The 24,947-nt window shown below is 59.9% G+C and overlaps 1 protein-coding gene across 5 annotated transcripts in view; it reads left to right on the plus strand.

Moving 5' to 3' along the window:
• The first annotated feature begins 1,780 nt into the window (after positions 1–1,780).
• SARDH (sarcosine dehydrogenase) overlaps positions 1,781–24,947 on the plus strand; it is a 63,467-nt gene continuing 40,300 nt past the window's right edge. For 2 of the 5 annotated variants that reach the window (XM_043916388.1, XM_043916392.1), the window contains exons 1-12: positions 1,781–1,919; positions 2,564–2,644; positions 3,130–3,284; positions 3,837–4,198; positions 5,241–5,419; positions 6,789–6,968; positions 7,665–7,788; positions 7,953–8,053; positions 17,398–17,502; positions 18,698–18,827; positions 22,835–22,921; positions 23,219–23,309. In XM_043916388.1, coding sequence (XP_043772323.1) covers positions 3,865–4,198; positions 5,241–5,419; positions 6,789–6,968; positions 7,665–7,788; positions 7,953–8,053; positions 17,398–17,502; positions 18,698–18,827; positions 22,835–22,921; positions 23,219–23,309 — 1,331 coding nt within the window. In that variant the 5' untranslated portion in view covers positions 1,781–1,919; positions 2,564–2,644; positions 3,130–3,284; positions 3,837–3,864. Of the gene's footprint in view, positions 1,920–2,347; positions 2,450–2,563; positions 2,645–3,129; positions 3,285–3,836; positions 4,199–5,240; positions 5,420–6,788; positions 6,969–7,664; positions 7,789–7,952; positions 8,054–17,397; positions 17,503–18,697; positions 18,828–22,834; positions 22,922–23,218; positions 23,310–24,947 lie in introns of those variants that run through there. The other 3 variants (XM_043916389.1, XM_043916390.1, XM_043916391.1) reach the window with 3 other exon arrangements.

Below are 24,947 nucleotides of genomic sequence, written 5' to 3' on the forward strand. Positions count from 1 at the left end.
GTGATGGGGACTGACAGAGGCAGCAGCAACCAGGAGGCCAGAGCCCTCTGAGGCCACCTCCTCTGAGATGCCCTCCTGGGTTTCTGCTGAAAAGAAGGACAGCTTGCTCAGGATCAGTGTCATCACAGCCAGCCTCGTGGCTGCCTTGCCCCTTCCTGCCTCTCTTCTTCCTGGTCCCTGAGCCCCCAAGGGCAGGGACTGGGTCCTGGTTGACTCTGGGTCGCCCAGCAGTGTTTTGCATACAGTAGGTGCTCAGTGATGGCTGGGTGGCATCACCGACTCCATGGACATGAGTCTGAGCAAACTCTGGGAGTTGGTGAAGGGCAGGGAGGCCTGGTGTGCTGCCGTCCATGGGGTCGCAAAGAGTCAGACATGACTGAGTGAGTGAACAACAAATGTGCTCAGTAAGTGTGGAGGAGAAATTGGCAGAAGACTTTGGACACTCCGTGGGAAGAAGAGCACAGATATTTGTGTTGATCCCAGCAGTGTCTCTCCTGTATCACGCCCTGTATTAGCAGCCGATATTACTACATTGTTCATTGACCGAAATTTCAATGTTGCTTTTTTTGATCCAGTGGAAGGAAGAAGTCCTATTTTATCTCAGCACCTATTCTGACTCTTAGCACATTCAGAGGTGGACATACTTATTTGTTCCAGATTTCCTCTGGGCATCTTCCGCCTGAGCACAAACCAGATGCCCTAGACCCAGGGGTAGACTGCAGGCTCTGGTCTGGCTCCCCACTAGCTTGCTGTGTGACCCCAGGCAAGCTGACTCCCCTCTCTGGGCCCTGGTGCCCCTGACGGTCAGATGGAGGCCGGCATCCCTGCCTTGGGAAGCTGGTCGCTGTGCAGCAGGTAAGCGGGGGCTCAGGGGTGGCCCACCCAGCAGCTGAGGCATCCGGGAACTCCGAAGGGCAGAATGCAGATGGGCACTGTTGGGTGGCCAGGAGTGGGGTGGGGGGCAACCCTGACTTCTGCCTCCGAGGGTGGTGAGCACCCCTTTCCTGGGGGTGAGCAGCTGAGGCTGGACAGGCAGGTCCGGGCTAAGGCCCTGGATCACCCGACTGAGGAGCGCCAGCCCAGCCCAAGGCTGCTGCTGACCCAGTGCTTCCCGCCCGCCTGGCGGTGCTAAGTGCCTTTCTGGTGCGGGAAGCATGGCGTGCCCGGGCAGACGGGTGTGCGCGGGTTCACCTGCGGAACCCGTGACCCCTGTTTAGGGGTGAAGAGCTGGGGTGCACGGGCGTGCATGGGCAGACGGGTATGCATGGGTGTGCACAGGCAGGTGTGGACGGGCAGATGGGTGTGTGTGGGTTCACCTGTGGAACCCCGAGACCCCTGTTTAGGGGTGAGGAGCTGGGGTGCACAGGCGTGCATGGGCAGATGGGTATGCATGGGTGTGCACGGGCAGGTGTGGACGGGCAGACGGGTGTGTGTGGGTTCACCTGCGGAACCCCGAGACCCCTGTTTAGGGGTGAGGAGCTGGGGTGCACGGGCATGCATGGGCAGACGGGTATGCACGGGTGTGCACGGGCAGGTGTGGACGGGCAGACGAGTGTGCACGGGTTCACCTGCAGAACCCGTGACCCCTGTTTAGGGGTGAGGAGCTGAGGTCACCTGCCCCACGTGCAGACTTAGCAGGGCCTCCGGGTTCGCAGCTCCGCTCTGCTGCCCTCAGCACGGCCTGCTCCGCAGCTTCCCGGCCAGCTGGCCTCCGGGTGGTGGGCGGTGCATCCTGCCCCATGGTGGGAGGGCCAGGGGGCTGGCGGAGGGCCTCTGGGGCTAGGGCAGGAGGGGGGCAGGGGCCGCCCCGGTTCCTGTTTGGCTGCTGCTGGGAAGGAAGGAGGTGACGGCACCGTTGAAGCTGCTGAGCTGGGCGCTGGCAGGCCCTCGGGGCCTCGGAGCTCTGCGGCCAGCCGGAGGTACACCCCTTGGGAGGGCAGGGCCCGGTCCCTCCCCTGGGCCAGCGGGGTGGGACAGGCCTGGAGTGGGCTGGGACTCTTTTTGCCTCTGGCTGCAGGGACCCACGGGCTGGGCGGACACAACCACGGGACTCTGTGTGTGGGGCGGGGGCCTGGGCACCCTCCCAGCCCGCCTTCTCCTGGCAGAAGCTGGGTCTGATGCCTCCCTCACCACCCCTCCTCCTACTGCCTTCAAGGAGGGCGTCCCTGGGGCCCCACCCCCTCTGTCTGACCCCCAACCCTGGCAGTGATGGCCAGGCTGCTGACTCGGCTGGGACAGAGCTGGGGGGGGCAGGAGAGGGGGTCGATGGTGAAGCGGCTGCCCTGGCCAGAGGGCACCAGGCTGTCCCTGGGGGTGGGGGCCGGCCCGCCTGGGTGGGAGAGCGGGGCTGGCTGCAGGCGGGGAAGGGGCACTTGGCAGCTTCCCAGGCCAGAAGCCTTGGCAATGGGGCAGCAGGAGGGAGGGAGGAGGCCAGGCCGGGGCCGGGCAGGTGTGTGCTGGGCTATGCCACATGGCCTGGTTGGTGGGGGGGGGGGGGGGGGCGGCGGGTGCCCGGCCCTGGGAAGGTGTCCTGGGCAGCCACGTGATGCCAAGTCTCCACCAGCAGGAACCACTGCTGGAGGCTCCCGGCAGAGTAGGGTCATCCAGAGGCCACAGGGACGTGCAGACGTGTGCCTGGGAGCAGGTAGGCAGAGCTGACAGAGGGACTGGGGGGCCCTGCCCTGCCCTCCAGCTCCTCCACACCCGGAGCCCTGCCATCACCCCTCCCCGCTCCCCCTCCTGCCCCCAGGCCCCAGGAGGGAGGGGGCCACTGGTGGGGGCGGGACAGCCCTGACCACCCGGGAGCCCTGGGTGGGGGGAGGGGTGGGAAAGGAGGCGGCAGTGGGCCCCCCCGGCCTCTCCACCCCCAAACCAGCCGCGAGAGGTCAGGAGGGGGCAGGACAGCCAGCAGGCTCGGTCACACGGTGGCCCTGTGACCTTGGTCAGCTTTGCCAGCTTCCTTGGGCCTCAGTCCCCCCACCCAACCCAGTGAAACGGGGACAACAGTCATCTTGACTTTAGAGCAGAGAGAACGCGTGTTCCCAGCTCGCCATGTACCGCACGCTTGAAAATGCAAGTGGACTTCGTTAATTGATCGGCTGATTGACACCGTCACGGTTATTAATGCAGGTGCAGGAGCCCCCCCAGGACCGCAGTCTCAGCCACATCCCTCTGACCTCTCCTGCTGACCCACAAGTGGGCCCGGGGCCCCTCAGAGCCGTCCTGTCCTCCCCTCCGGGACCCTCCCCTAAGGAGACCTCACCTGCACCTCATCTCCTTAGAAGGTGGGCTCCCCGTCACTGTCTTCTTATAACTGTGAGGGTCTTCTGGCTGGGGAGGGCTGGGAGGGCTTCCTGAAGGAGGAGGGAGGCAAGGTGAGCCTTGCAGGCTACTGCGAGGCTGCCCACCCTCTGGATTCAAGACAGCCCAAGGGAGCCGGAGGCCGACCCCACTGCCTTCCTCACTTTCTCCCTTGGGTCCTGAAGGGCTGTGGGGGCCAATGTGGCAGAAATAACTTCTGTGTGGGGTTGAGACGGGAGTTCCCCCGGAGGGCATGCTGAGTGTAGGCTGGAGAGTTGGGGGTCCTGGCCTTGTGACCCCTGCCGCCCCCACTGTGGTCCTGTCTCGGCATGAACACCGTCCACTTCCCCCACACCATGGTCGCCCCTGGGGCCAGCCGGAGCCTGAAGAGTAGAGACCCTCGTAGACCTGGGCCAGACAAATGCAGGGCGCACATATGCCATGGGTGGGTGGCAGGAGGGAGGCGGGGAGGTCGCAGCGTGGGGGCTCCAGGACCCACTGCTCCCACACTCAGGCAGCCCCGGCTCTCTCCCCAGCTCCCCACAGTGCTGAAGCTGAGTTCCCATGGCCTCGCTGAGCCGAGCCCTGCGTGGCGTGGCGGCCACCCGTCCTCGCCAGAGCCCTGCTCCGGGCCGGGGGCTGAGACCCCTGGCGAGCGGGGCTGGCCCCACGTCTGAGAAGAGCGTGCCGTACCAGCGGACCCTGAAAGAGGCACAGGACGCCTCGGCGGCTGCCCGGGGCCCAAGCCGGCCCCTGCCCAGCACAGCCAGCGTGGTGGTCATCGGCGGGGGCAGCTTGGGCTGCCAGACCCTCTACCACTTGGCCAAGCTGGGCGTGAGTGGGGCCGTGCTGCTGGAGCGGGAGCGGCTGACCTCCGGGACCACCTGGCACACGGCGGGTAGGTGTCCGGGCGCAGGCGGGGGCGGGAGGGAGGGGCCACCCCCGGCTGGCCAGCGGGAGGCCTGCTGGAGGCAGCTGGGCCAGAGGCAAGGCCGTGGAGGGCAGGGGCGGGCTCGGTCTGAAGGTGGCCCTGCGTGTCCCTGAGTCCCGGCAGAGCTGTGGTGGGAAGGAGGGAGTGGACGCTGACCATGGACCCGGCGGGGGGAGGGCAGAGCTGAGGCCGGAACTAGGGGCCTAGGAAGCTGTCTGCTCAGAGGAGAAGCCCTTTCTCCGGATGGAGCCCCGGGATGAGGGGCCTCCACGGGTGCAGAGGACGGACGGGGGTGGTGAGGCAGAGAGGCGTCCTCCGCGGGCACCACGATTCCCACACCTGACCGGTGGGCACTCCTACCACGTGCATGTCCCCAGAGCAGCCAACCTTCTGCCTTAACCCTGCGTTAAGATGGGCAGCGTCTGGGGCAGTCTCCCCGCTGTGGCCGATAAAAGCATGACGGCGCTGACCGTGGAGCCGGGGAGAGGTTCACACCGCACCCGTCACTGCCCGCACTGTCTCACCATCCCGTCTGGGCCTGCACGGCCTGTCCCCCCACGGTCACTTCTCCCCAGGCCAGCTGCTCCCCAGGCTCCGCTCAGAAGGGGGCTGCTCTGCCAGGGAACTTCAGTCAGTCCCGGGATCCTGTCACGACCTGCCCTGAGATCCTGGGCACGGAACCATTTGGCGCCCCCTTAATGCCACCGTGCAATAGTCCCGCCTGCCTCCTAGGGCCGCCGTCACCCCGTGACCGGCTCCGCCCACCCAGGTGCCTGATAAAGGGGGCCTTTGGTGTTGTCCGTCTCTGAGCTGCCCAAGGGCCGTGTCCTGGAACTCAGCGTTGCCCCTGTCGTTTCCTGCTCATCGGCCTCTCGGGGCTCTCTCGATGGCCTGCAGGGACACTTCAGGCCCACAGCCTGATATTCGGGAGCCCGGCCTGGCGGGGGCAGGGGGTGCAGCCCCTCAGCGAGGGGCTGACGGCGCCCCCCGCCCACCCCCCGCCCACCAGGCCTGCTGTGGCAGCTGAGGCCCAGTGACGTGGAGGTGGAGCTCCTGGCCCACACGAGGCGAGTGGTGAGCCGCGACCTGGAGGAGGAGACGGGGCTGCACACGGGCTGGATCCAGAACGGGGGCCTGTTCATCGCGTCCAGCCGGCAGCGTCTGGATGAGTACAAGAGGCTCATGTCGGTGGGTGCGCCCCCGCGGCCGGGGTGGGCAGCGTAGTGCAAGGGAGGAGCCGGCGGATGCAGGTTCGGGCATCGTGCTGCCTCGGCCGGCTGGGCCCCCTGTGACGGGCGGCTTTGCCTCCGAGCCTCGGAATTCTCACCTTTGAAATGGGATCGAGCCGAGGAGCACGGTTCTGCTGAGCCTCGGAGGCAAAAGAGGCCCCGTGGATGGGGGTTGCCACCATGCACGGTGCTACTGGGCGTCAGGCTGAAGGATGAAGCCGCACTACCCAGGAGGCAGGGACCACTCTTCCCCCAGCTCTGCCAGAGAGGCTTAGGGAACACAGTTGTTGGGGAGACAGCAGAGAAAGCCTTACACCGTGGAAGGCCTGCTGTTGGGGTGGAGAGTTGGTTCTTCACCCAGAGCAGCCAGGGCTGGCCCCCACTATCCAGGTCATGGAAGAGAGAAGTTTCTCCAGCGATGCATCGGTTATTGGGCACCAACTGAATGCTGGAGAGCAGAATTGGCTGCGTGGGTAGCAAGGGCGCATTGTCACAGGGATGCCGAGTTCCTCTGAGTGCCCAGGCGGAAGTAGGAGCAGCTTGCTTCGTCACAGGAGGGCGGGGGGTCTCTGGGGTCAGGAGGTGGTCTCGTTCTGCCTTCTCCCACCACCTCTTCCCCACACTTACTCACTCATCAGCTGGGACGGAGCCCCAAAGGTGACCCGTCAAAACTTTCAGCTCAAGTTCGGAGCGAAGTCTCTGCCACCTCTCACTCAGGATGCTCTGAGAGGGAATCTGATTGGCCCAGTTTATGTCTAGTTGAGCTGGAGAAGGAAATGGCAACCCACTCCAGTATTCTTGCCTAGGAAATCCCATGGACAAAGTCTGAGCCTGGTGGGCAAGTCCCTGGAGCCTGACTCGACTTAGCCACGGAGCACATCTCTGGTTGGGCAGAGCCTGTCCTGATGGGCGGATAGCTGCGGACACTTGATTGGCTGCCCGTCGGCCAATGAAATGCGTCAGGGGTGTGGCCTGCCAAGCAGTTGCGTCCAGGGACAGAGGACCCTCTGGTCTCTAGGGAGCTGGTCTGACCAGCACATCTGGTTCAGGCCCCAAATATAAGACCCGTGGGGATTACTTTTATTTATTTACACAGTAGGTCCTTATGTGCCCGGGCCCCAGAGACTGCTTCCAAGCACTGCACGGGTTCCTTACCCTTCCTCGGAGCTGGCCCAGGGGACAGGAGCTTCCCCCGTCACGGCTCAGGGTTCCTGAGGGTGCCAAGGTCAAAACTGGGCCCCTGGAGGCCCAGACAGGGAGGCGAGTGGCTGGAAGGATTTGCCCCCCACGCCCCCACCCCAGGCTCACTTTCCTCTGGGTCCCCCTAGTTGGGCAAGGTCTACGGCATCGAGTCCCACGTGCTGAGCCCGGGAGAAACCAAGGCTTTGTATCCGCTGATGAACGTGGAGGACCTCTACGGGACCCTGTACGTGCCGCACGACGGTACCATGGACCCCGCCGGCACCTGCACCAGCCTTGTCCGGGCCGCCACCGCCCAGGGGGCGCAGGTACGACCGCCTCCCGGCCCTGGATCCCCCGCTCCGAGCCTGCCCCTCCTGCCTAGGAACACGAGTTCCCTCTGTGCTGGGACCACGGGACAGCCGGGACCCGAGCCCCTGACCCGCTCCTGCCCAGGCCTGCTGGCTGCCTCTGGTCTGTCCATGATGTCCACTTTCCCTGGAGGCCCCATCCTGCCGGAATAGCGAACCTGCCCCAAATCTCTTCTTGTTATTTTTTATCTTCATTTGCCTCAAGTCCACATGTAGCTGTAGGAAAACTTAGAAAAGACAGATAAGCAAGGAAGAAGACACGGAAACAGTTGAAGAAAGAAGAAAAGAGAGTCACCCTGAGGTCCCCAGTGTTGACACTCTAGTTTTACTGCAAGTATTTTTCTCTGAAGAAGTGAACGAAGTGGAGCTGAACTGAACTTCATGCGACCTTTTAACCACAAGCATCTGTCAGTCACTTGATCTCTCCTTTTTCTCTTTAAAGTCCCTGTTTAGGGGGACAAGTTCTCCAAGTCCAGGAGCCCGGAGTTAGTTGCCGCCCTATGGTCACCCCCGTGTCCCCGAGGGGGCCACATGAAGCCTGCCTGAGCAGAAGCAGGGGTCCCGGGCCCCGGCTGGGCCGGGGGCAGTGAGAGGGTGGGCGGTCAGCCCTCCAAGAGCTGACGTGGCTTGGAAAGCAGCTCCTCTCACTCCCAGGTCATCGAGAACTGCCCGGTGACCGGGATCCGCGTGCGGACAGACGATTTCGGGGTGCGGCGGGTCGCAGCCGTGGAGACAGAGTTCGGCTGCATCCGGACCCCCTGTGTGGTCAATTGTGCAGGTGGGAAGGTGTTCCTTCTGCCTCCTGAGGGCCACCCTGACTGCTGCCTAAACCTGGCCTTGCTTGGGGCGGGGGGTGTGTGACCCGGGGGCGCCCTGTGCCCACCTGGCTCGCGGCCCCCGCCAGATGCCGGCAGGGCTGAGCTGCCTACGCTCTGCTTGCAGGAGTGTGGGCGGGCGCCGTGGGCCGGATGGCCGGCGTCAAGGTCCCGCTGGTGGCCATGCACCACGCCTACGTCGTCACCGAGCGCATTGAGGGCATCCAGGTGAGTGGCTGGCCCCCGGCCCCACATCAGGCTGCGGCGGCCCACGGGCCTGGCTCTGACCCCACACACGCAGGTGGCTGGGCGTCAGTGGCCCATCTGTAAAACGGGCCTCCTCGTGCCTGGACGCTCTGGGCAGCGTGAGGACGAGAGGAAGTTGCATAGCTGTTACCCGAGGGTCCTCCCACCCCGGCCTTCGTGGCGCGGCTCCTCACTCACGCAGCCTGTCGGGCTTGGCGTGGCCAGCCTGAAGTTTGCCGTGTCCCGCGCCCCAGGTGTTCCCGGGAGCCCCTGAATGTTCGCGGGTCCCCAAATATGCTCTGGGTGCCAGTCTCAGAGGACACTGAGCCATGGCCCTGGGAACCTCCCAGGGAGCCCTGGAGACCCTCTGCCAGGGGAGGCGGGCGGGGGGCAAGGAGAGCCGTGGGCCCCCTGCCCACTCCCGCCTCCCTTTCTATCTCCCCTCTCCCGCCCTGGGAGCTGGGAGCTTCCTGTCGCTGACCACGCTTCTTTCCCTCCACGCATCTCTCCCGTCTCCTCCCGCCTCCATCTCATCCCCGCTCTGTCCCCCCGTCCATCTCTCCCTCCGTCCACTTGTCATTCCTCCGCTCACTTCTTCCTCTCTGTCCATCTTGCCTCCCTGCCTCTGTTCACCCCTCCTTCCATCCCTCCCTCCCTCTAGCTCTTCATCCATCCATCCATCCACCCATCTGCCAATGGACCTGTTCATCTGTCCATTCACCTGTCCATCCTTTCTCCCCTGTATCCATCCGTCCGCCACTCCCCCTACCCATTCCTCCATCATCCATCCATTTATTAACACGTGTAACCAACCCACCCTCCCCGCCACCCTCTCTGTCAAACATTGACTGGATAAACTCTGTGCTCCAGGCCCTGTTCTAGAAACTGGGGCTGTAACAGAGATAAGAACCTAGTTCTCGCCCAGGTGAGCTGGCAGCGGGAGGGTACGAACAAGTAAATATACTTATTTATTTTAAAACGGGCTGACAAGCAATGGGGCTCCAGGGACCCACAGCCTGTGGACCAGGGCGGTGCCCTGGCAGAGACCACGTCCGAAGAGTCTCCTGAGACGTCTAACAGGGGGCAGAGGAGAGATGAGGGGAGGAGGGAAGGGTGCAGGGCACAGCGGCTGGGGAGGAGCAGACGGTTGGAGGCGGGCCTGGGCCCGCGGGTGTGGGTGAGACGAGGCTGACCCTGATTAGGGCCAGGTCCCAGCAGGGAGGGTCCCGGGAGCCTCGCCCCTGCCCTGGACGAGCCTGGCTTCCCTCAGGTCACCAGGCTGGCCGCTGGGTGGGCCCCGTGGTGAAGGGGGTGGGGAGCTGGGGCGGGACTGGAGCCTCTACCCTCTCCCGCCCCCCTCTTCCCACACCAAGTTCCCTTACTCATGGATGGGCTTGATACAATCCAGCACATCCCTCCTGAGGGCTGTGGTGTGCATACACATGTGAGGCATTGTGGAAAGAGGAGGTGTCGGTGGGACGAGCCCCTGGCCCTGGTTCCGAGGGAATTATCTCCGGTGACCACCAGGGGTCACCTTCTGACCGCTGTGGACTGTAAAAGTAACCGTAAAGTGAAAGTCGCTCAGTTGTGACCGATGCTTTGCGACCCCACGGACTATACAGTCTAAGGAATTCTCCAGGCCAGGATACTAGAGTGGGTAGCCTTTCCCCTCTCCAGGGGATCTTCCCCAACCCAGGGATCGAACCCAGGTCTCCCGCATTGCAGGAGGATTCTTTACCAACTGAGGCACCAGGGAAGCTGTGGACTGGGGGCCGGGCTAGAACTGGGGACGGGTCTGGGGCAGAGGAGGGCCGTATCCTGGTGGGGAGGAGGAGGGTCACAGGGCATCCATGGAGCGTGGGACGGGGCCTCAGCCTCTCCGTTCCCCGATGCACGTGATGCCTGGCTTTGAGGCAGCTTCCGGGAGAAGCAGGACAGCGTGGACCCTCCCTGAATTTTTAAGATCAGCAGCACGCTGGGGTTATTCATGTTACTCGCAAACACTACCCTCTCCCAGAGACCTGTGTGCCTCTGGGAACCCCAGGCTCCACCCCAGGGAAGGGCCACCAGCCCCAGAAACTCTTAGACTCTTTGTAGGAGCAAAGAGGAGGTTTGGGGCTGGGGGCCAAGTTCCCCATGCTCCCCTCCACGTGGGGAGTCTGGGAGGCCAGCCTCTCCTGAGGTCACACCTGGACAGCCTGAATCTGGGAGAGGAACGGGCCCCTGACCCTGACCTCCCACGTGGTCTGACCCCTTGGTGAGTCAGAGAACAAGCTCGTTTAGGCCAAGGCAGCTCCTGTAATCGGGCTGTGGGGCTCATGCTGGGAGGTCCCTGACACTCAGGCCTGTTTAGGGATGGTCAGGAGGCTCCCTGACAGTGGACAGGCTTGCACTACGAGGGGCTGACTGCCCAGGTCTGGGCCTCATGGTGTTGGGGGCTTGGATGCCCCAGGCTGCTGGCGAGGGCTCAGGGATCAGCCCCCTGGACCACATGCCCTTCTTCCTCCTTCCTGGGGGACCAGGGGGCTGTGCTGCCCCAGGGACCCCAGTTCTAAGAAGCCGTGCCATCCTGGGTCCTAGCTGAACGCTGTCCTCGGCTCCTCTGTGACCTCATCCAGGGACCTCTCTGGATCTGGTCTCTGCGTCCATCAAACACGGTGGCCTGGACGCTGTGTGATGGTCTGGCATCCCCACTGCCTTCTACCTATAGCTCTGTTGCGGCAGAGCCGTGGGAAAAGGCCCAAGTTCGGGGTCTGCATTCTGACCCCTCCACTAGCTAGCCAGGTGAGCTGAGGTGCTGCCAGAGCCTCAGTTTCCTCTTCTGCAAAATGGGTTTAAAACTGTTTAGGGCTGTGCTGAGGGAGGAGCCAAGTGGTGGGCTGAAGGGCTGAGCACAGTGCCTGGCTCATCGAGGTGAGGACCGCGTGACCGTGACAGAGGACAGGGGACGGTCAGGGGATGGTCCAGCCAGCAGGCGCCCCAGAGAACTGGGAAGCCTGGAGCCACCAGGTGGGCTTCCTGGAGGAAGCAGCAAGTGGGATTTGAATGAGGTGAGGCCAGGAGCAGCGGATGGAAGGGGACGGGCTGGGATAGGAGGCAGTCACACCAGTGGCACTGGGGTCGCACCTGTAGGGTGGGCTTCCAGATGGAGGGGGCAACGAAGGTACCCCGTAGACCCCTAGGGCGGGGCTGAGCCCATGCTGGGCTCTCTGTGGCCGCCGGGGCCTTGCAAGGCAGGGAAGGGGGGACGCTGATCCTGCCGGACAAACGCAGGCGCTGTCCTGACCACCAGGTGTCCCCAGTGTCCTGCTCTGCGGAGCGCCAGCATTTCGTGGGTTTTGTTTTTTGGGTAGTAGAGACAACAGAGGTAATGAGATCACTGGACCTGAAGCGCTCGGTTACTGAAAACGCCCCATGCGGCTCCTGGCCGCGGCTCCTCGGTGCAGACGTCCTTGCTGCAGTGCTCAGAGGGGCCACGCAGCGCGCAGGCCGGAGTAGGAGGCAGGGCCCCTGCCGGCTGGTCCCTTCTGGTCGCTCCGTGTCCTCAAAGGTGGGGTGGAGGGGTCACGTCTGAGGACTTCATCTCCAGGGTCGGGGGCGCTGAGAGCCAGCTCAGTGCCCGGGACCCACAGAGGAAGTGAGTCTGTCCTCACTCCCGCTTGCTTTCTGAAACGATTTTACTTTCTGTTCATTCACTTATTGGTTAAATCAGGAGTCAGTATTTGCAATCTGATGGCAATGAAAACACTGTTAGCTCGTGAGCAAGCAGCGTCCAACGTTTTGTGTTTCCTGGAGTTACTATTAATAAGTGCGTTTTCCCAGCTGTTCAGTTCCCAATGTAGCTGTCATTAATTCTTCCCTTCTATGTGGCTCAAGGGTAAAGAATCTGCCTGCCGATGCAGGAGATGCAGGGCATGCAGGTTTGATCCCTGGGTCGGGAAGATCCCCTGGAGCAGGAAAGGGCACCCCACTCCAGTATTCTTGCCTGGGAAATCCTAAGGACAGAGAATCCTGGCGGGTTGCAAAGAGTTAGACATGACTGAGTAACTATGTATGCATGCGTCTACCTATCATCTATCTATTATCCATCCATCCATCTATTATTGATCATCTGTCTATTATTATTACAGTCACCTGTATCTATCATGTAGCTGTCATTTATCCATCCATCCATCTATTATTGATCACCTGTCTGTTATTATTAGTCAGCTGTATCTACCAGGTAGCTGTCATTTATCCATCCATCCATCTATTATTGATCACCCGTCTGTTATTATTAGTCAGCTGTATCTATCATGTAGCTGTCATTTATCCATCTGTCCAACTTTATCTCTGTCCCTACAGCCCCACCCTCACCATCAGTCCCCGTTTCCCATGCCAACCTCAGCTCAGGTAATCTCTAATCTGATTTCTGTCTCTATGGATTTTCCTATTTTGGACTTTGAATGAAATGGAATCACATAAGTTGTGGCCTTTATGTCTGGCTCCTTTCACTCTGCATGACGTTGTCAAGGTTCATCCGTTTAGCACATGTATTAGAATTTCGCTTCTTTTTAGGGCTGAATAATACACGCTTGTAAACCACGATCTATTTATCCTTTCATCAGTTGATGAGAGGGTTTGCGTTGTTTTCCCTTTTCGGTTGCTGTGAATCATGCTGCTGTGAACACTCGTGTACAGACTTGTGTGGACACATGTTTTCCTTTCTCTTGGGTCGATACCTTGAAGTGGAATCGCTGAGTTACAGAGGAACATTGCTAACTCCATGTTTAGCTTTTTGACTGTCAGACTGTTTGCCAAAGAAGCTGCACTGTTTTACATTCTCAGCCTCAGTGTGTGAGGGTTCTGACTTCTCCACATTGTCAGCAATATTTGTTACTGTCTAACTTTTTCTTTCTAGTCATCATCATGAGTGTGAAGTGGTATCTTGTAGTTTTGAGTTGTGCTCCTCTAATGACTAATGATGTCAAGCATCTTTTCATGAGCTTATTGGCCTTAGGTATGTCTTTTTTGGGGAAGCTACTATTAAGACACTTTGCTCATTTTTCATTGGATTGTTCTTTTTAATTAAAAAAATTTGAACTTTTTTGGCTGCATGGAATGTGGGATCAAACCTGTTCCCCCTGCATTGGAGAAGTGAAGACGTAACTACTGGACCACCAGGGAAGTCCCTGGACTGTCTTTTTTATTAAATTGTTTTTAATTTTTACAGGACAAGTTTCACACTTCTTTCTTAAATTCACTTTTTTAAATGAATATTTTTGGAGTATCATTGCTTTGGGCTTCCCTGGTGGCTCAAACGGTAAAGAATCTGTCTGCAATGCAGGAGACCCAGGTTCGATCCCTGAGTCGGGAAGATGCCCTGGAGAAAGACATGGCAACCCGCTGCAGTGTTCTCACCTGGCGAGTTCCATGGAGAGAGGAGCCTAGTGGGCTGCAGTCCGGGGGTTGCACAGTCAGCCTTGGCTGAGTGGCTAACACATCGTTGCTTTTCACGTAGTGTTAGTTCCCACTAACAAAGCGAAGCAGCTATGTTGTTGTTCACTCGATAAGTTGTATCCGACTCTTTGTGATCCCTTGAACTGGCGCACATCAGGCTCCTCTGTCCTCCACTATCTCCCAGAGTCTGCTCAAGCTCGCGTTCATTGAGTCAGTGATGCCACCCAACCATCCCATCCTCTGCCGTCCCCTTCTCCTGCCCTCAGTCTTTCCCAACATCAAGGTCTTTTCCAATGAGTTGACCTTCCCATCAGGTGGCCAAAGTATTGGAGTTTCAGCTTCAGCATCAGTCCTTCCAATGAATATTCAGGACTGATCTCCTTTAGGATGGACTGTTTTGATCTCCTTGCTGTCCAAGTGACTCTCAAGAGTCTTCTCCAACATCACAGTTCAAAAGCATCAATTCTTCAGCACTCAGCTTTCTTTAGAGTCCAACTCTCACGTCCATACATGACTACTGAAAAACCATAGCTTTGACTAAATGGACCTTTGTTGGCAAAGTAATGTCTCTGCTTTTTAATATGCTGTCCATGTTGGTCATGACTTTTCTTCCAAGGAGCAAGCATCTTTTAATTTCATGGCTGCAGTCACCATCTGCAGCGATTTTGGAGCCCAAAAAAATAAAGTCTGTCACTGTTTCCACTGTTTCCCCATCTATTTGCTATGAAGTGATGGGATCAAATGCCATGATCTTAGTTTTCTGAATGTTGAGTTTTAAGCCAACTTTTCCAGTCTCCTCTTTCACTTTCATCAAGAGGCTCTTTAGTTCTTCTTCACTTTCTGCCATAAGGGTGGTGTCATCTGTATATCTGAGGTTATTGATATTTCTCCCAGCAATCTTGATTCCAGCTTGTGCTTCATCCAGCCCAGTGTTTCTCATGATGTACTCTGCATATAAGTTAAATAAGCAGGGTAATAATATACAGCCTTGACATACTCCTTTCCTGATTTGGAACCAGTCTGTCTTTCCATGTCCAGTTCTAACTGTTGCTTCTTGACCTGCATTCAGATTTCTCAGGAAGCAGGTCAGGTGTTCTGGTATTCCCGTCTCTTTCAGAATTTTTCACGGTCTGTTGTGATGCACACAGTCAAAGGCTTTGGCATAGTCAATGAAGCAGATGTTTTTTTCTGGAACTCTCTTGTTTTTTCAGTGATCCAGTGGATGTTGGCAATTTGATCTCTGGTTCCTCTGCCTTTTTTAAATCCAGCTTGGACATCTGAAAGTTCACATACTGTTGAAGCCTGGTTTGGAGAATTTTGAGCATTACTTTACTAGCGTGTGAGATGAGTGCAATTGTGCGGTAGTTTGAGCATTCTTTGGCATTGCCTTTCTTTGGGATTGGAATGAAAACTGACCTTTTCCAGTCTTGTGGCCACTGCTGAGTTTTCCAAATTTGCTGGCATATTGAGTGCAGCACTTTCACAGCATCATCTTTCAGGATTTGAAATAGCTCGACTGGAATTCCATCACCTCCAATAGATTTGTTCTTAGTGATGCTTTCTAAGGCCCACCTGACTTCACATTCCAGGATGTGTGGCTCTAGGTGAGCGATCACACCATCGTGATTATCTGGGTCATGAAGATCTTTTTTGTACAGTTCTTCTGTGTATCCTTGCCACCTCTTCTTAATATCTTCTGCTTCTGTTAGGTCCATACCATTTCTGTCCTTTATTGTGTCCATCTTTGCATGAAATCTTTCCTTGGTATCTGTAATTTTCTTGAAGAGATCTCTAGTCTTTCCCATTCTGTTGTTTTCCTCTATTTCTTTGCATTGATCACTGAGGAAGGCTTTCTTATCTCTCCTTGCTAGTCTGTTTCTTTGATATTCTTTATCAGGAAGTTCTCTTCTGTTCCTAGATATTAAGTGTTTTTATGATGAAAGTGTTTTCACCTGTCAAATACTTTTTCTGCATCTATTGAAATAAATTAGTGCTTTTCATCCTTTATGGATAATGGTATATTACACAGATTGATTTTCAGGTGTTAAACCAACTTTGCTTCCCTGAAATAAATCCCATTTGGCCATGGAATATAATCTTTTTTGTATGTTGCTGGATTCAGTTTCCTAGTATTTTGTTAAGGATTGTTGCTGTTCAGTAGCTCAGCCGTGTCCAACTCTCTGCGACCACATGGATTGCAGCATACCAGGCTTCCCTGTCCTTCACTGTCTCCCAGAGTTTGCTCAGTTTCATGCCCATTGAATTGGTGATGCCATCCAACCATCTCATCCTCTGGATATTTGCATCTCTATTCATAACTGTCACAGTTTCCCCCCCAAACGTCTCAACAGATCTGTCAAACGGTAATATTTTCTGCATATTCAAAGAGCAGAGAGATCAGGTAAAGTCTGCAAGCTGCACACCCCTCCCCAAAGGGCTCTTCATCCTGATCTTCTCCATCGGCCTCTGTGCCGCGGCCACCCTGGGACCTGCCTCACCCATCTTATGTCTTTATCTGCTCCTCTTTGGGTCACTTACTGAGAAGGGTACTTGGGGAAATAAATGTTTCTGTGTACATGAATGCTCAAAAAAAAAAACAACTTTATTCTTTCTTACACTCAATTGATGAGGAACTCTGACTTTAAAGTCGTCTTCAGAATTTGCTGGACTTTGCCCCAGGTCTTCCAGCCCCCAGGGCTGCTGTTTCTTTATTTAGGACTCACCTGCTCACTTATGTCCCGATGGTTCATTCCAACACGGCCTCCATGCAGGCCTGGTCCAGTCCCGGGGCTTGGTGGGCACTCGTGGGCCCTTTAGGACTGAGATTCACAATCTTCAATCTGAGAAGTCATGTTGGCTTTTTGTCTTGACTTTCCTATGACTCCATTCTCTCTGTGTTCTCTTCCCGGAGCCCCTGTAAGGTGTAAGGTAGATGTCAGACCTTCAGGATTGACTTTCTAATTTCCTTACTTTGTTCCCTTTCCTGATTTCCATGCCTTCCTGTGTTTAACCTAATACCTGGAAGATGTTCTTGGTCTTATCCAGTCCTTCTGTCAAATGCCCTTCTCTTTGGTGAGGGACCTCGGCGTCAGTGTCTCCAAAAGAATCTCCAATCTGTTGTTGAGGGGGGACGGCAGCCCACTCCTCACCTCCCTGGAGCCTGGGGCCTCTGGGACCCTTTTCACCAGAGACACGTCCGGGCGCCTGCGGGGCGGGGCTTGGGCCTGGAGGGTACGGCGTCTAGACAGAGGGCCTGGCGGGCACGACGTCTGGATGGAGGGTATCCGAGTCCAACGGCTTTGAGGAGACCCTCGTCCAACCTTCTGTTCACATACACACACACGCTCTCTCACACTCACACACACGTGCATACTCGTGCACAAGCCTGCATGCGCACACGAATGTGCACATGCCCACACGCACACACTTACACACTCATACAGATGTGCATACTTGTGCACATGCCCACATGCACACACATGCACAGACTTACACACACGTGCTTGGCCACCGCGGGCAGGCTGGGCCTCTGCAGACTGGAGGGACTAGGGACAGAGGCTGGCAGACTTTCCCCGGCCCCCAGCCCCAGCTGAGGCACGCCCCGCCACCCACTCTGCACCCCCCAGGCTGGTGGAGCTCTCTTTGCTGCTCTCTGTGGTTACACCTTCGCGCTCCCCCTCCCTCCCCACGTCTTTGCTGCCGTCTTACGTGGTGTGAGCAGGGCGGTCTGTCCGCTGTGTAACCAAGGCCCCAGGTCCACCGTGTCCTCAGGGTCCTACAATGAGGAGGAAGCACCGTGGGCCCCGCGGGGTCTGTGACCCCTGGTGGAGGTGCTGGGCCTACCGGCCTGCCCGCCGACCCCGAGGCCTCTGTGCTCTGCCCTCCAGAACATGCCCAATGTCCGTGACCACGACGCCTCCGTCTACCTCCGCCTGCAGGGGGACGCCTTGTCTGTGGGCGGCTACGAGACCAACCCCATCTTCTGGGAGGAGGTGAGACACCTAGGCTCGAGGGCGGGGCGTGGGGCTGCATCTCAGAGCGGAGACGCCCTCTTCCGGAGACCCCCGTCCTGGAGCTCTGCCCCCACCTGAGAAGTGGCAGGTCCCCGGTCCCATGAGGTCGAACCCATATTTCTCCAGCCCTTAAGAACCTGGCATGCAGGCAGATATAGACGCGGGGCAGGTGGAGGGAGGCCTCAAAGCAGCAGAAGTCAGAGGGTGCAGACTATACAGTGGGGACTCCAGCAGATGATGAAGGCATGTAAGCCCTCCGCCCGTCAGCAAGCCATCCCACACCCTCCCCTGCCCGCCGTGGCTGTAGCTGTGTCTCCCTCAGGCCTGGGCTGCTCTCCGGACAGCTTCTGGGGTTCATGCAGGCCCAGAGCCCCCCTCAGCACCCTCAGCCACTTCAGCCACGTATGGGCCACGCCAGCTCCCTTATTCATGTGTTTAGTCTTCAAATTGAGCAGTAAAATGACTCCTTTCAGCCAGATACTGTTTTACTTTGGGGAGAAAGAGGACGACCGAGATAAAAGTGCCCATGCCCAGAGGCCTGTATTCTGGTGGGGAGATCCACGATAAATAAACAAAGCAATCACACAATTTGAGATGGTGATCTGAACCCTGAATGAAGTTAACAGGCTGAGGGTAAGCCTAGCAAGACTGACGTGGAAGGGTGTCCTTCCGACTGCGGTCAGGCAGGGCTGGACTGGGGTCTGACATCTGAGTGGACCCTGCAGAGGGAGGGTGGGGAGCAGCTCGGCCGTGGAGGGGAGGGCCCTGCTGTCAGACCAAGCTTGCTCTCCTCCAAGAACCGAAGGAAGGTCAGCGTGGCTGTGGGTCCATGGTGGACGTGGGCGGGGCCCGCTCATGTAGGGTTTTAAGAGACACAGAGTCACAGCGGGTCTTGGGGGGCTCGAGATCAAGAAAGGGCCTGATCTGACTTGGGTGAATGGGGTGAAGGAGGGTAGCAAGCAGGAGGCCATTGCAACAGTCCCCGGCGGAGCAGGTGGGCCTGGGCCCAGGCGGGAAGGGGGAGCAGACAGGCCCTCTGGGGGTTGGGAGGGGAGGGAGACAAAGAGGGGACCGTCTAGACCGTCGGCACCTGATGGAGACGCTGGCCAGGCCCTGCCCGGCTCCTCACTCCGGGGGGCGGCTGGGACAGTGCAGGTTCCCGCCATGTCCCCAGGTATCGGACAAGTTTGCCTTCGGCCTCTTCGACCTGGACTGGGATGTGTTCACCCAGCACATTGAAGGCGCCATCAACCGGGTCCCCGTGCTGGAGAAAACTGGAATTAAGTCCACGGTCTGCGGCCCCGGTGAGTGGGGGGCCCGGAGCTGGCGGTGGTGGGGGCTGGCTGCCCGCAGAGGCGTGGCCGGCCCGCGCTGCATCCTGGGCGGGCGGCGCTGTACGTCCTCCTCCCTGCGGTGACAGACGTAAGCTCGTGGGGGGCAGACGTCTGCCCCGGGCCCCCAGCCAGGCCTCCTCCCGCCCACCTCGCGTGAGCCCCCCGGGGGCCCGCCGGGGCTCAGTCCCCGCCTGAACTCGGCGCTTCAGCTGTAAGACAGGGTGAGCCCCTCCCAGCGCCCAGGGAGGCTGAGCCAGGGCAGCAAGGGCCACGCTGGTTCCCGATGCTGTTCACTCAGGGCTGTGGGCCGCCCGGGTCGGCCTCACCCCTCTGCCCTCCGCCCTCCGGCCACACTCCCTCAGCGTGGAAAGGCCCCACCTGGGGCCTCCCCTCGGGCCCCCAGGACCGCTGGGCTGCAGGACGTGTGACCCAGATGGCTCAGCTTCTGAGTGCCCGTCCTGGGTACGCAGGGCGCAGTTCCCACCCTGCCCGCCGGCCGGCCGGGTCAGGCGCCAGGCCAGGGCAGACTGGGGCCCTTGGTGCTGGCACGTTCGGCCACTTGTTTGCTGTGGTAGGGCCTGCCGGCCAGGCCACACCGCAGACGTTCAAAGTGTTGTGTCGGGGTCGGTCAGAGCTCGGCGGGGAGAGGGGCCCGCTCCGTGACCGGGCCTGGGGCAGGGTCGTCCTGGGCTGGCCCAGGGCGTTCAGGGACCCCAGGGTGGGGGGAGACCCACACATGCCGAGCGAGCCGTCTGAGCTGAGTCTCAAAGGCTGCGTGCAGATGGAGAAGATTCGCAGAATATGATCTGCGTGGTGTGAAGGGGCTCCACGGTGTCCCCTCAGCTCCTTCTGAGAGCTGAGCATCTGGAGCCCGGTGGGCTGGGCTGCCGGGAGCTCCTGTGCTGGAGGCTGGCGGAGCTTCCACGGTGGGAACCCAAGGCGGTGGGCTCTGGGCAGGGGCGAAGGCGTGAGGGCATGGAGGCGGGGGTGGGGGTGAGGTGGGCGGCCTGGGGTCCTGGCAGAGAGAGGGTGGCCTCTGGGCAGAAGAGGGGCCTGAGCCAGCCCCGAGGCCCAGACATCTCAGCCGCGGAGCTGCATGCGGCGCGGGCCAGGGCTCGCAGGGGCCCCGAGACATCACTGGCGCCTTGTCTGGGCCAGAGGCAGGCTCTTGCCGCTGGTGGGGCAGACCCAGGGCGGCGGGGAAGGCATTCTGACAGGAGGTACAGGGCTGGTGGGTACAGGGTGGGCCACCCAGAGCGCGCTGTAGTGGGGGCTTTGGGGCCAGGGTTCTGGGAGGGGGAGCAGGCCTGCAGGCGCAGACATGGCGCCCCATCCTGGCTCCAGCAGAATCACAGGAGTGTCCCCGCCTTCCTGCACAGAGGGGCCCCTTCAATCCTCAACAAAGGCAAGAAGCGGGGAGTGTGTGCCTACCGAGCCGTGGAGAGAGGGTCAGAGGACAGCTGCCCAGAGAGGAAACTCTGTGTCTGAAGCTCTGCGTTCCTTGAGCCTCGGTGTCCTTGTCTGTGAAATGGGTGGCAGGCGGAGTGAGGAGGGGAAGCCACACAAAAGATGCAGGGCGAGGCCTGGCCAGCAAAGGCCGCTGCAGGCTGGCGGGCAACGTCGTCCCTGCAGGCCGAGCAGGGAGTGAAGGGTGGGCCAGGCCAGGGGAGGGGAGGGGTCCCGACACCCAGCCTGCGGCCTGCCGGGCGCCTGGGCCTCCTGGGCTCAGCTGGGGTCCAGACAGCCGCCAGCCATGGCTGCTTCAATCTGTTAGGCTCATGAAGGAGCAAAGGTGAGCAGGCAGCTTTCCTGGAAGAGGTAGCTGGGGTCCCCCTGGCCAGCCCAGGGGGGTTCGGGGAGCAGGGTTCGGGGCTCAGGCCGAGGACTCACTGCCCTGGGGCTTCCCGGGCCTGGTGGGGCTGGCAGGGAGAAAGCCAAGGCGAAAGCGAAGTTGCTCAGTCGTGTCCGACTCTTTGTGACCCCATGGACTGTAGCCTATGAGGTTCCTCCATCCACGGAATTTTCCAGGCAAGAGTACTGCCTGGCCGGAGGCAATCCCAGGGAGCGTCCTGGCTGTAATGGGACTGCGGGTCATTGCCCCGAGAAGCCCCACTGGGGGGATGTGTCTGTCAGGACCCCTGGAGGCTGGTTTTCCGGCCTGAGGAAGGTTCTCTGGGGACACGGGCCCTTCTGCTGGTCGGTCAACAGCCCTTGGCCTCTGGGACAGAACAGGGAAGTCCCAGGACCCTTGACTTCAGGAAGCTGGGGGCCAGCAGATCTCTGGTTCCAAGGTCGGGAGGTCAGAGGCAAGTTTGGGGGCCCCTGTCCCGGGCATCCGGCATGCTCTTGAGTCATTTGTTAAACATCCAGGCGACCCTTGACCCCCAAACTTCCCTCCTGCTAGCTTTCTGTGAAGACTGTTCAGAACACTCTGGAAACATTTCCAGCACTCCCGGAATGCTCACCGGGTCATCCCCAAACACAACCATCTCGGGAGCCGCCCCGGCCTCACCCGATGCCCTCTTGGCCTCCCCCACTTGCCCTTGCAGCCCGATTGCACACAAGCCCCCTCATGGGACCCAGGCCCCCCCAACGCCCCCACTGGAGAGCCGCCAGGGTCACTGTGGCCTCCAAGGCCCTCACCGGGGGCCCTGCCCTTCCGTCCGCCTGCCTCCTCCACCCTGTCCTGCGGCTGTTTGGAAGCATTCCCAGGTCCCCGGGGCTGGCGGCCTCCTCCAGCTCAGATGCTGAGGGTCAGAGACAGACCAGGCTTGGCCGGTCACCGGCAGGGAGCAGGACAGCGCTTGTGACCAGCACACACGGAGCTTAGGACTCCGGCTGGGAGCCCGGGGCCCTGACCGTCCAGGCAGCGTCCTCCTCTGTGACCCGGGGTTCTGATGGCGCCGGCACGGTGGTGAGGAGCGGCCCGCCCTCTGGTCACTCCAGACCCCTCATCCTGCAGTGTTTTTCCCCCAGACACCCTCTTTTTGGCTTACTCATGCTCTGGCTCTCCGTCCGTCTCTCTCTCCCGGCGGCTCCCCGAGGGGTGGGGCTTGTCCAGTCACCTCCCACGGCCGAGTTCTGGGCACAGACAGGTGGGCTGCAAATATTTGTGACCGAGTAACTCACAGCCCTGTGAAGTCCGCAGTCATCAGGACCATGATCCCCATGTTGCAGATGAGGGGTCCAAGGCTCCTCTGAGCCAAGATCACACAGCCGGGAATCAGTAAAGCAGGGTTCAGACCCAGGACTGTGGCTGCCAAGTGCTGCTCTTTATAATCATCCCGGAGTGGGGAGCAGCAAGAACACTGCAGTGGGTATTCCCGTTCCCTTCTCCAGGGGATCTTCCCAACCCAGGGATTGAACCAGGGCCTCCCGCATTGCAGGTGGATTCTTTACCGTCTCAGCCACCAGGGAAGCCCTTTCAAATCACGCTCGAGCGTCCCTCTCCACCAGTCCTAACCTCTGTCCCCAGCACGCTGGCAGCAGACAGAAGCCAGAGGCTTGGTCCCCTCTCCCAAAGAACTTACAACCCTTCATTCACTGAGTGAGCATGTTTCAAGCACGGACTGTTTGCTGGGCCCTGAGCCTTGAGATCCGGCAGTGAGCAAAGTCCTGCCCTTGAGTTGCCCGTGGTCCAGCCGGCAGGAATGTCCTGCCGTGACACAGCAGGGAGACGGCTCAGTGACGGGAAGCCACGTGCTGTGCCGGGGGCTTGGGGAGAGGCCCCCAGCAGCAGGAAGTCAGGAGACACACCAGGGCCCCACGAGGCAGATCTCCGTTCAGGTCATCAGTGCAGAGGACCTCAGCAGAATGTGGCGGGATCCATCAGAGAGGAAGCGGCCCTGAGCTGCGTCCTGAGGACGCGGAGGGTCTGGGTGGACCGTCCACCCCCGCCTCAGTCACTGCCCTCGTGGGAGACCCCACCCAGGAGCATGTGGCCGGGAGGGACCCTCAGGCTCCCCCCTCCCTTTCAGAGTCATTCACCCCGGACCACAAGCCCCTGATGGGGGAGGCGCCCGAGCTCCGTGGGTTCTTCCTGGGCTGTGGCTTCAACAGTGCAGGTGAGTGCAGGCAGCAGGGCCTCCCCGACTCCTGCCATCTCAGGAGGGAGGGGCCCAGCTGGGCTCTCCTCCCGTTCTCAGAGCCGCCCCTTCCTGGGGTGGGGGTGGGCCTAGGAGCGCTGTGGCTGGGACAGGGGTGGAGAGGGGACAGGCCTGCCAGGGGGAGGCAAGTGGCACCCCAGAGGTAAGATCCGGGGCGCAGGGGCTGATGCTGCCCACAGAGGTGGGAGGGGCACGGAGGCGGGGTGCAAGGTCCTGGGGGCGGATTTCAGACCCGCGGCTCTCTGCTCCTGCCAGGGATGATGCTGGGCGGTGGCTGTGGGCAGCAGCTGGCCTCCTGGATCGTCCACGGGCGCCCGGAGAAGGACATGCACAGCTATGACATCAGGCAAGTGCCCACTGGGGCCCGTGGGCAGGCGGTGGCTGCCCTGGAATGGGGCAGCGGTGGTGATGGTTCAGTCACTAAGTTGTGTCCAACTCTTGCGACCCCGTGGGCTGTAGCCCTCCAGGCTCCTCTGTCCATGGGATTCTCTAGGCAAGAATACTGGAGCGGGTTGCCATTTCCTTCTCCAGGGGATCTTCCCTACCCAGGGGTTGAACCTGGGTCTCCTGCATTGCAGGCAGATTCTTTATTGACTGAACTATAAGGGAAGCTTCTAGGATGGGGTGGGGTGGGGTAAATATCCTGGGCTCTTTAGAAAGGAGCCTTCCCTGAAATCCAGAGGACTTCCTGGAAGAGGTGGCAGTAAGCAAAGAAGGAAGAAGCCAGGTGGGGGGAGGGGGCGGTGCTGCAGGGTGCCTGGGTTTGGCAAATCCACCATCCTCTACAGTTTCCAGGACCTCTTGTCCCAGTGTCCTGTCTCGTCCCTGACCCACCCGATGGCTCTGGGGTCAGCAGTAGGATCTCATCCTCCCACTTTGCAGATGGGGAGACTGAGGCCGGGGGAGCAGGCTGCCCGGGGATGGGGCCGAGCTGGGGCGGCCACTGCTGGGACGCGAGCACGTCTGGAGGCAGGCAGCCCTGAGTGAGATGTCCGCCACATGCCTCGCTCACGGGGCGACTGGAATAAATCGGACCCTGTGCGAGCCCGTCCCTCTGTAGCCGGGGTATGAGCTGCTTGCTGTAGATGTCACTGGGAGCAGAGAGCGTGTCTGAGTAGGTAGAATGCTCAGCATCGGGTCTGCGCGTGAAACACTAAAGAAAGTGGAGCTGAGGCCAGTGAGGGTGTGGGGGCTGCTATAGGAGCTGGGAGGTGTTCTCTGTAAGCGGGAGCAGTGACGGGCTTCCGGTCCCCTGGTGGCAGTTCCGCGGCCCAAGCACCGCAGGTGGCAGAGGAGACAGCGGCTTGGAGAGGCCTCCATGGGGGTCCAGCCCGTGGCGCTGTGACGGCTCCGGGCAGACGGGCTCCCTGGAGAGACCCCAGCTGCCCGGCAGGGCTGGAGGTGGGGGCGGGGGGGTGGTGGAGACCGCACTGGTTCAGCTCAGCGCGCCCCCGCTCCTCCGATAACCTCGCCCCGTCCTGGCCTGATGGGGACTTTGCGTCCACGGGGGTTGTCTGACCCCCGCAGAGACAGGGAGGCATACCCTGAGATCCCCTCCCCACGACCACCCCTCCCGTGGTGCCCGGCACAGGACGGTCTGCTGCCTCGGAGATAGTCTGGGACTGTGCCCACGTGCTCTCCCAAGAGAGGAATGTTCCAGAGATGAAAGCTGCCCAGAGCCTCAGGGATGGGCCAGCCCCAGCCCCTCCCACTACAAATGGCAGAGCAGAGGAGCCCTGGCGGGAGGCAGCTCGCCTGAAGTCACCACAGCAGCCCAGCTCCAGGCCTGCAGGCTGTCTGCCGTCTCCCCTCCCTCGGAGTTAGGGCCTCCGCCCTGGGATCCGATGGACCAGGGTGCAGCCTGGGCCTCGCCGATGGCCTCCTGCCTCCCAGGCTGGAGGATGCGTCCCACCCGCCCAGGGGCTCTGGGCCTCCCTCCCTCCCTGCCTTCTCTCACAAGCGAGACATCAGTGGGAGCATCTTG

Source organism: Cervus elaphus, chromosome 11 (assembly GCF_910594005.1).
Source record: "Cervus elaphus chromosome 11, mCerEla1.1, whole genome shotgun sequence".
Taxonomy (NCBI): Eukaryota; Metazoa; Chordata; class Mammalia; order Artiodactyla; family Cervidae; genus Cervus; species Cervus elaphus.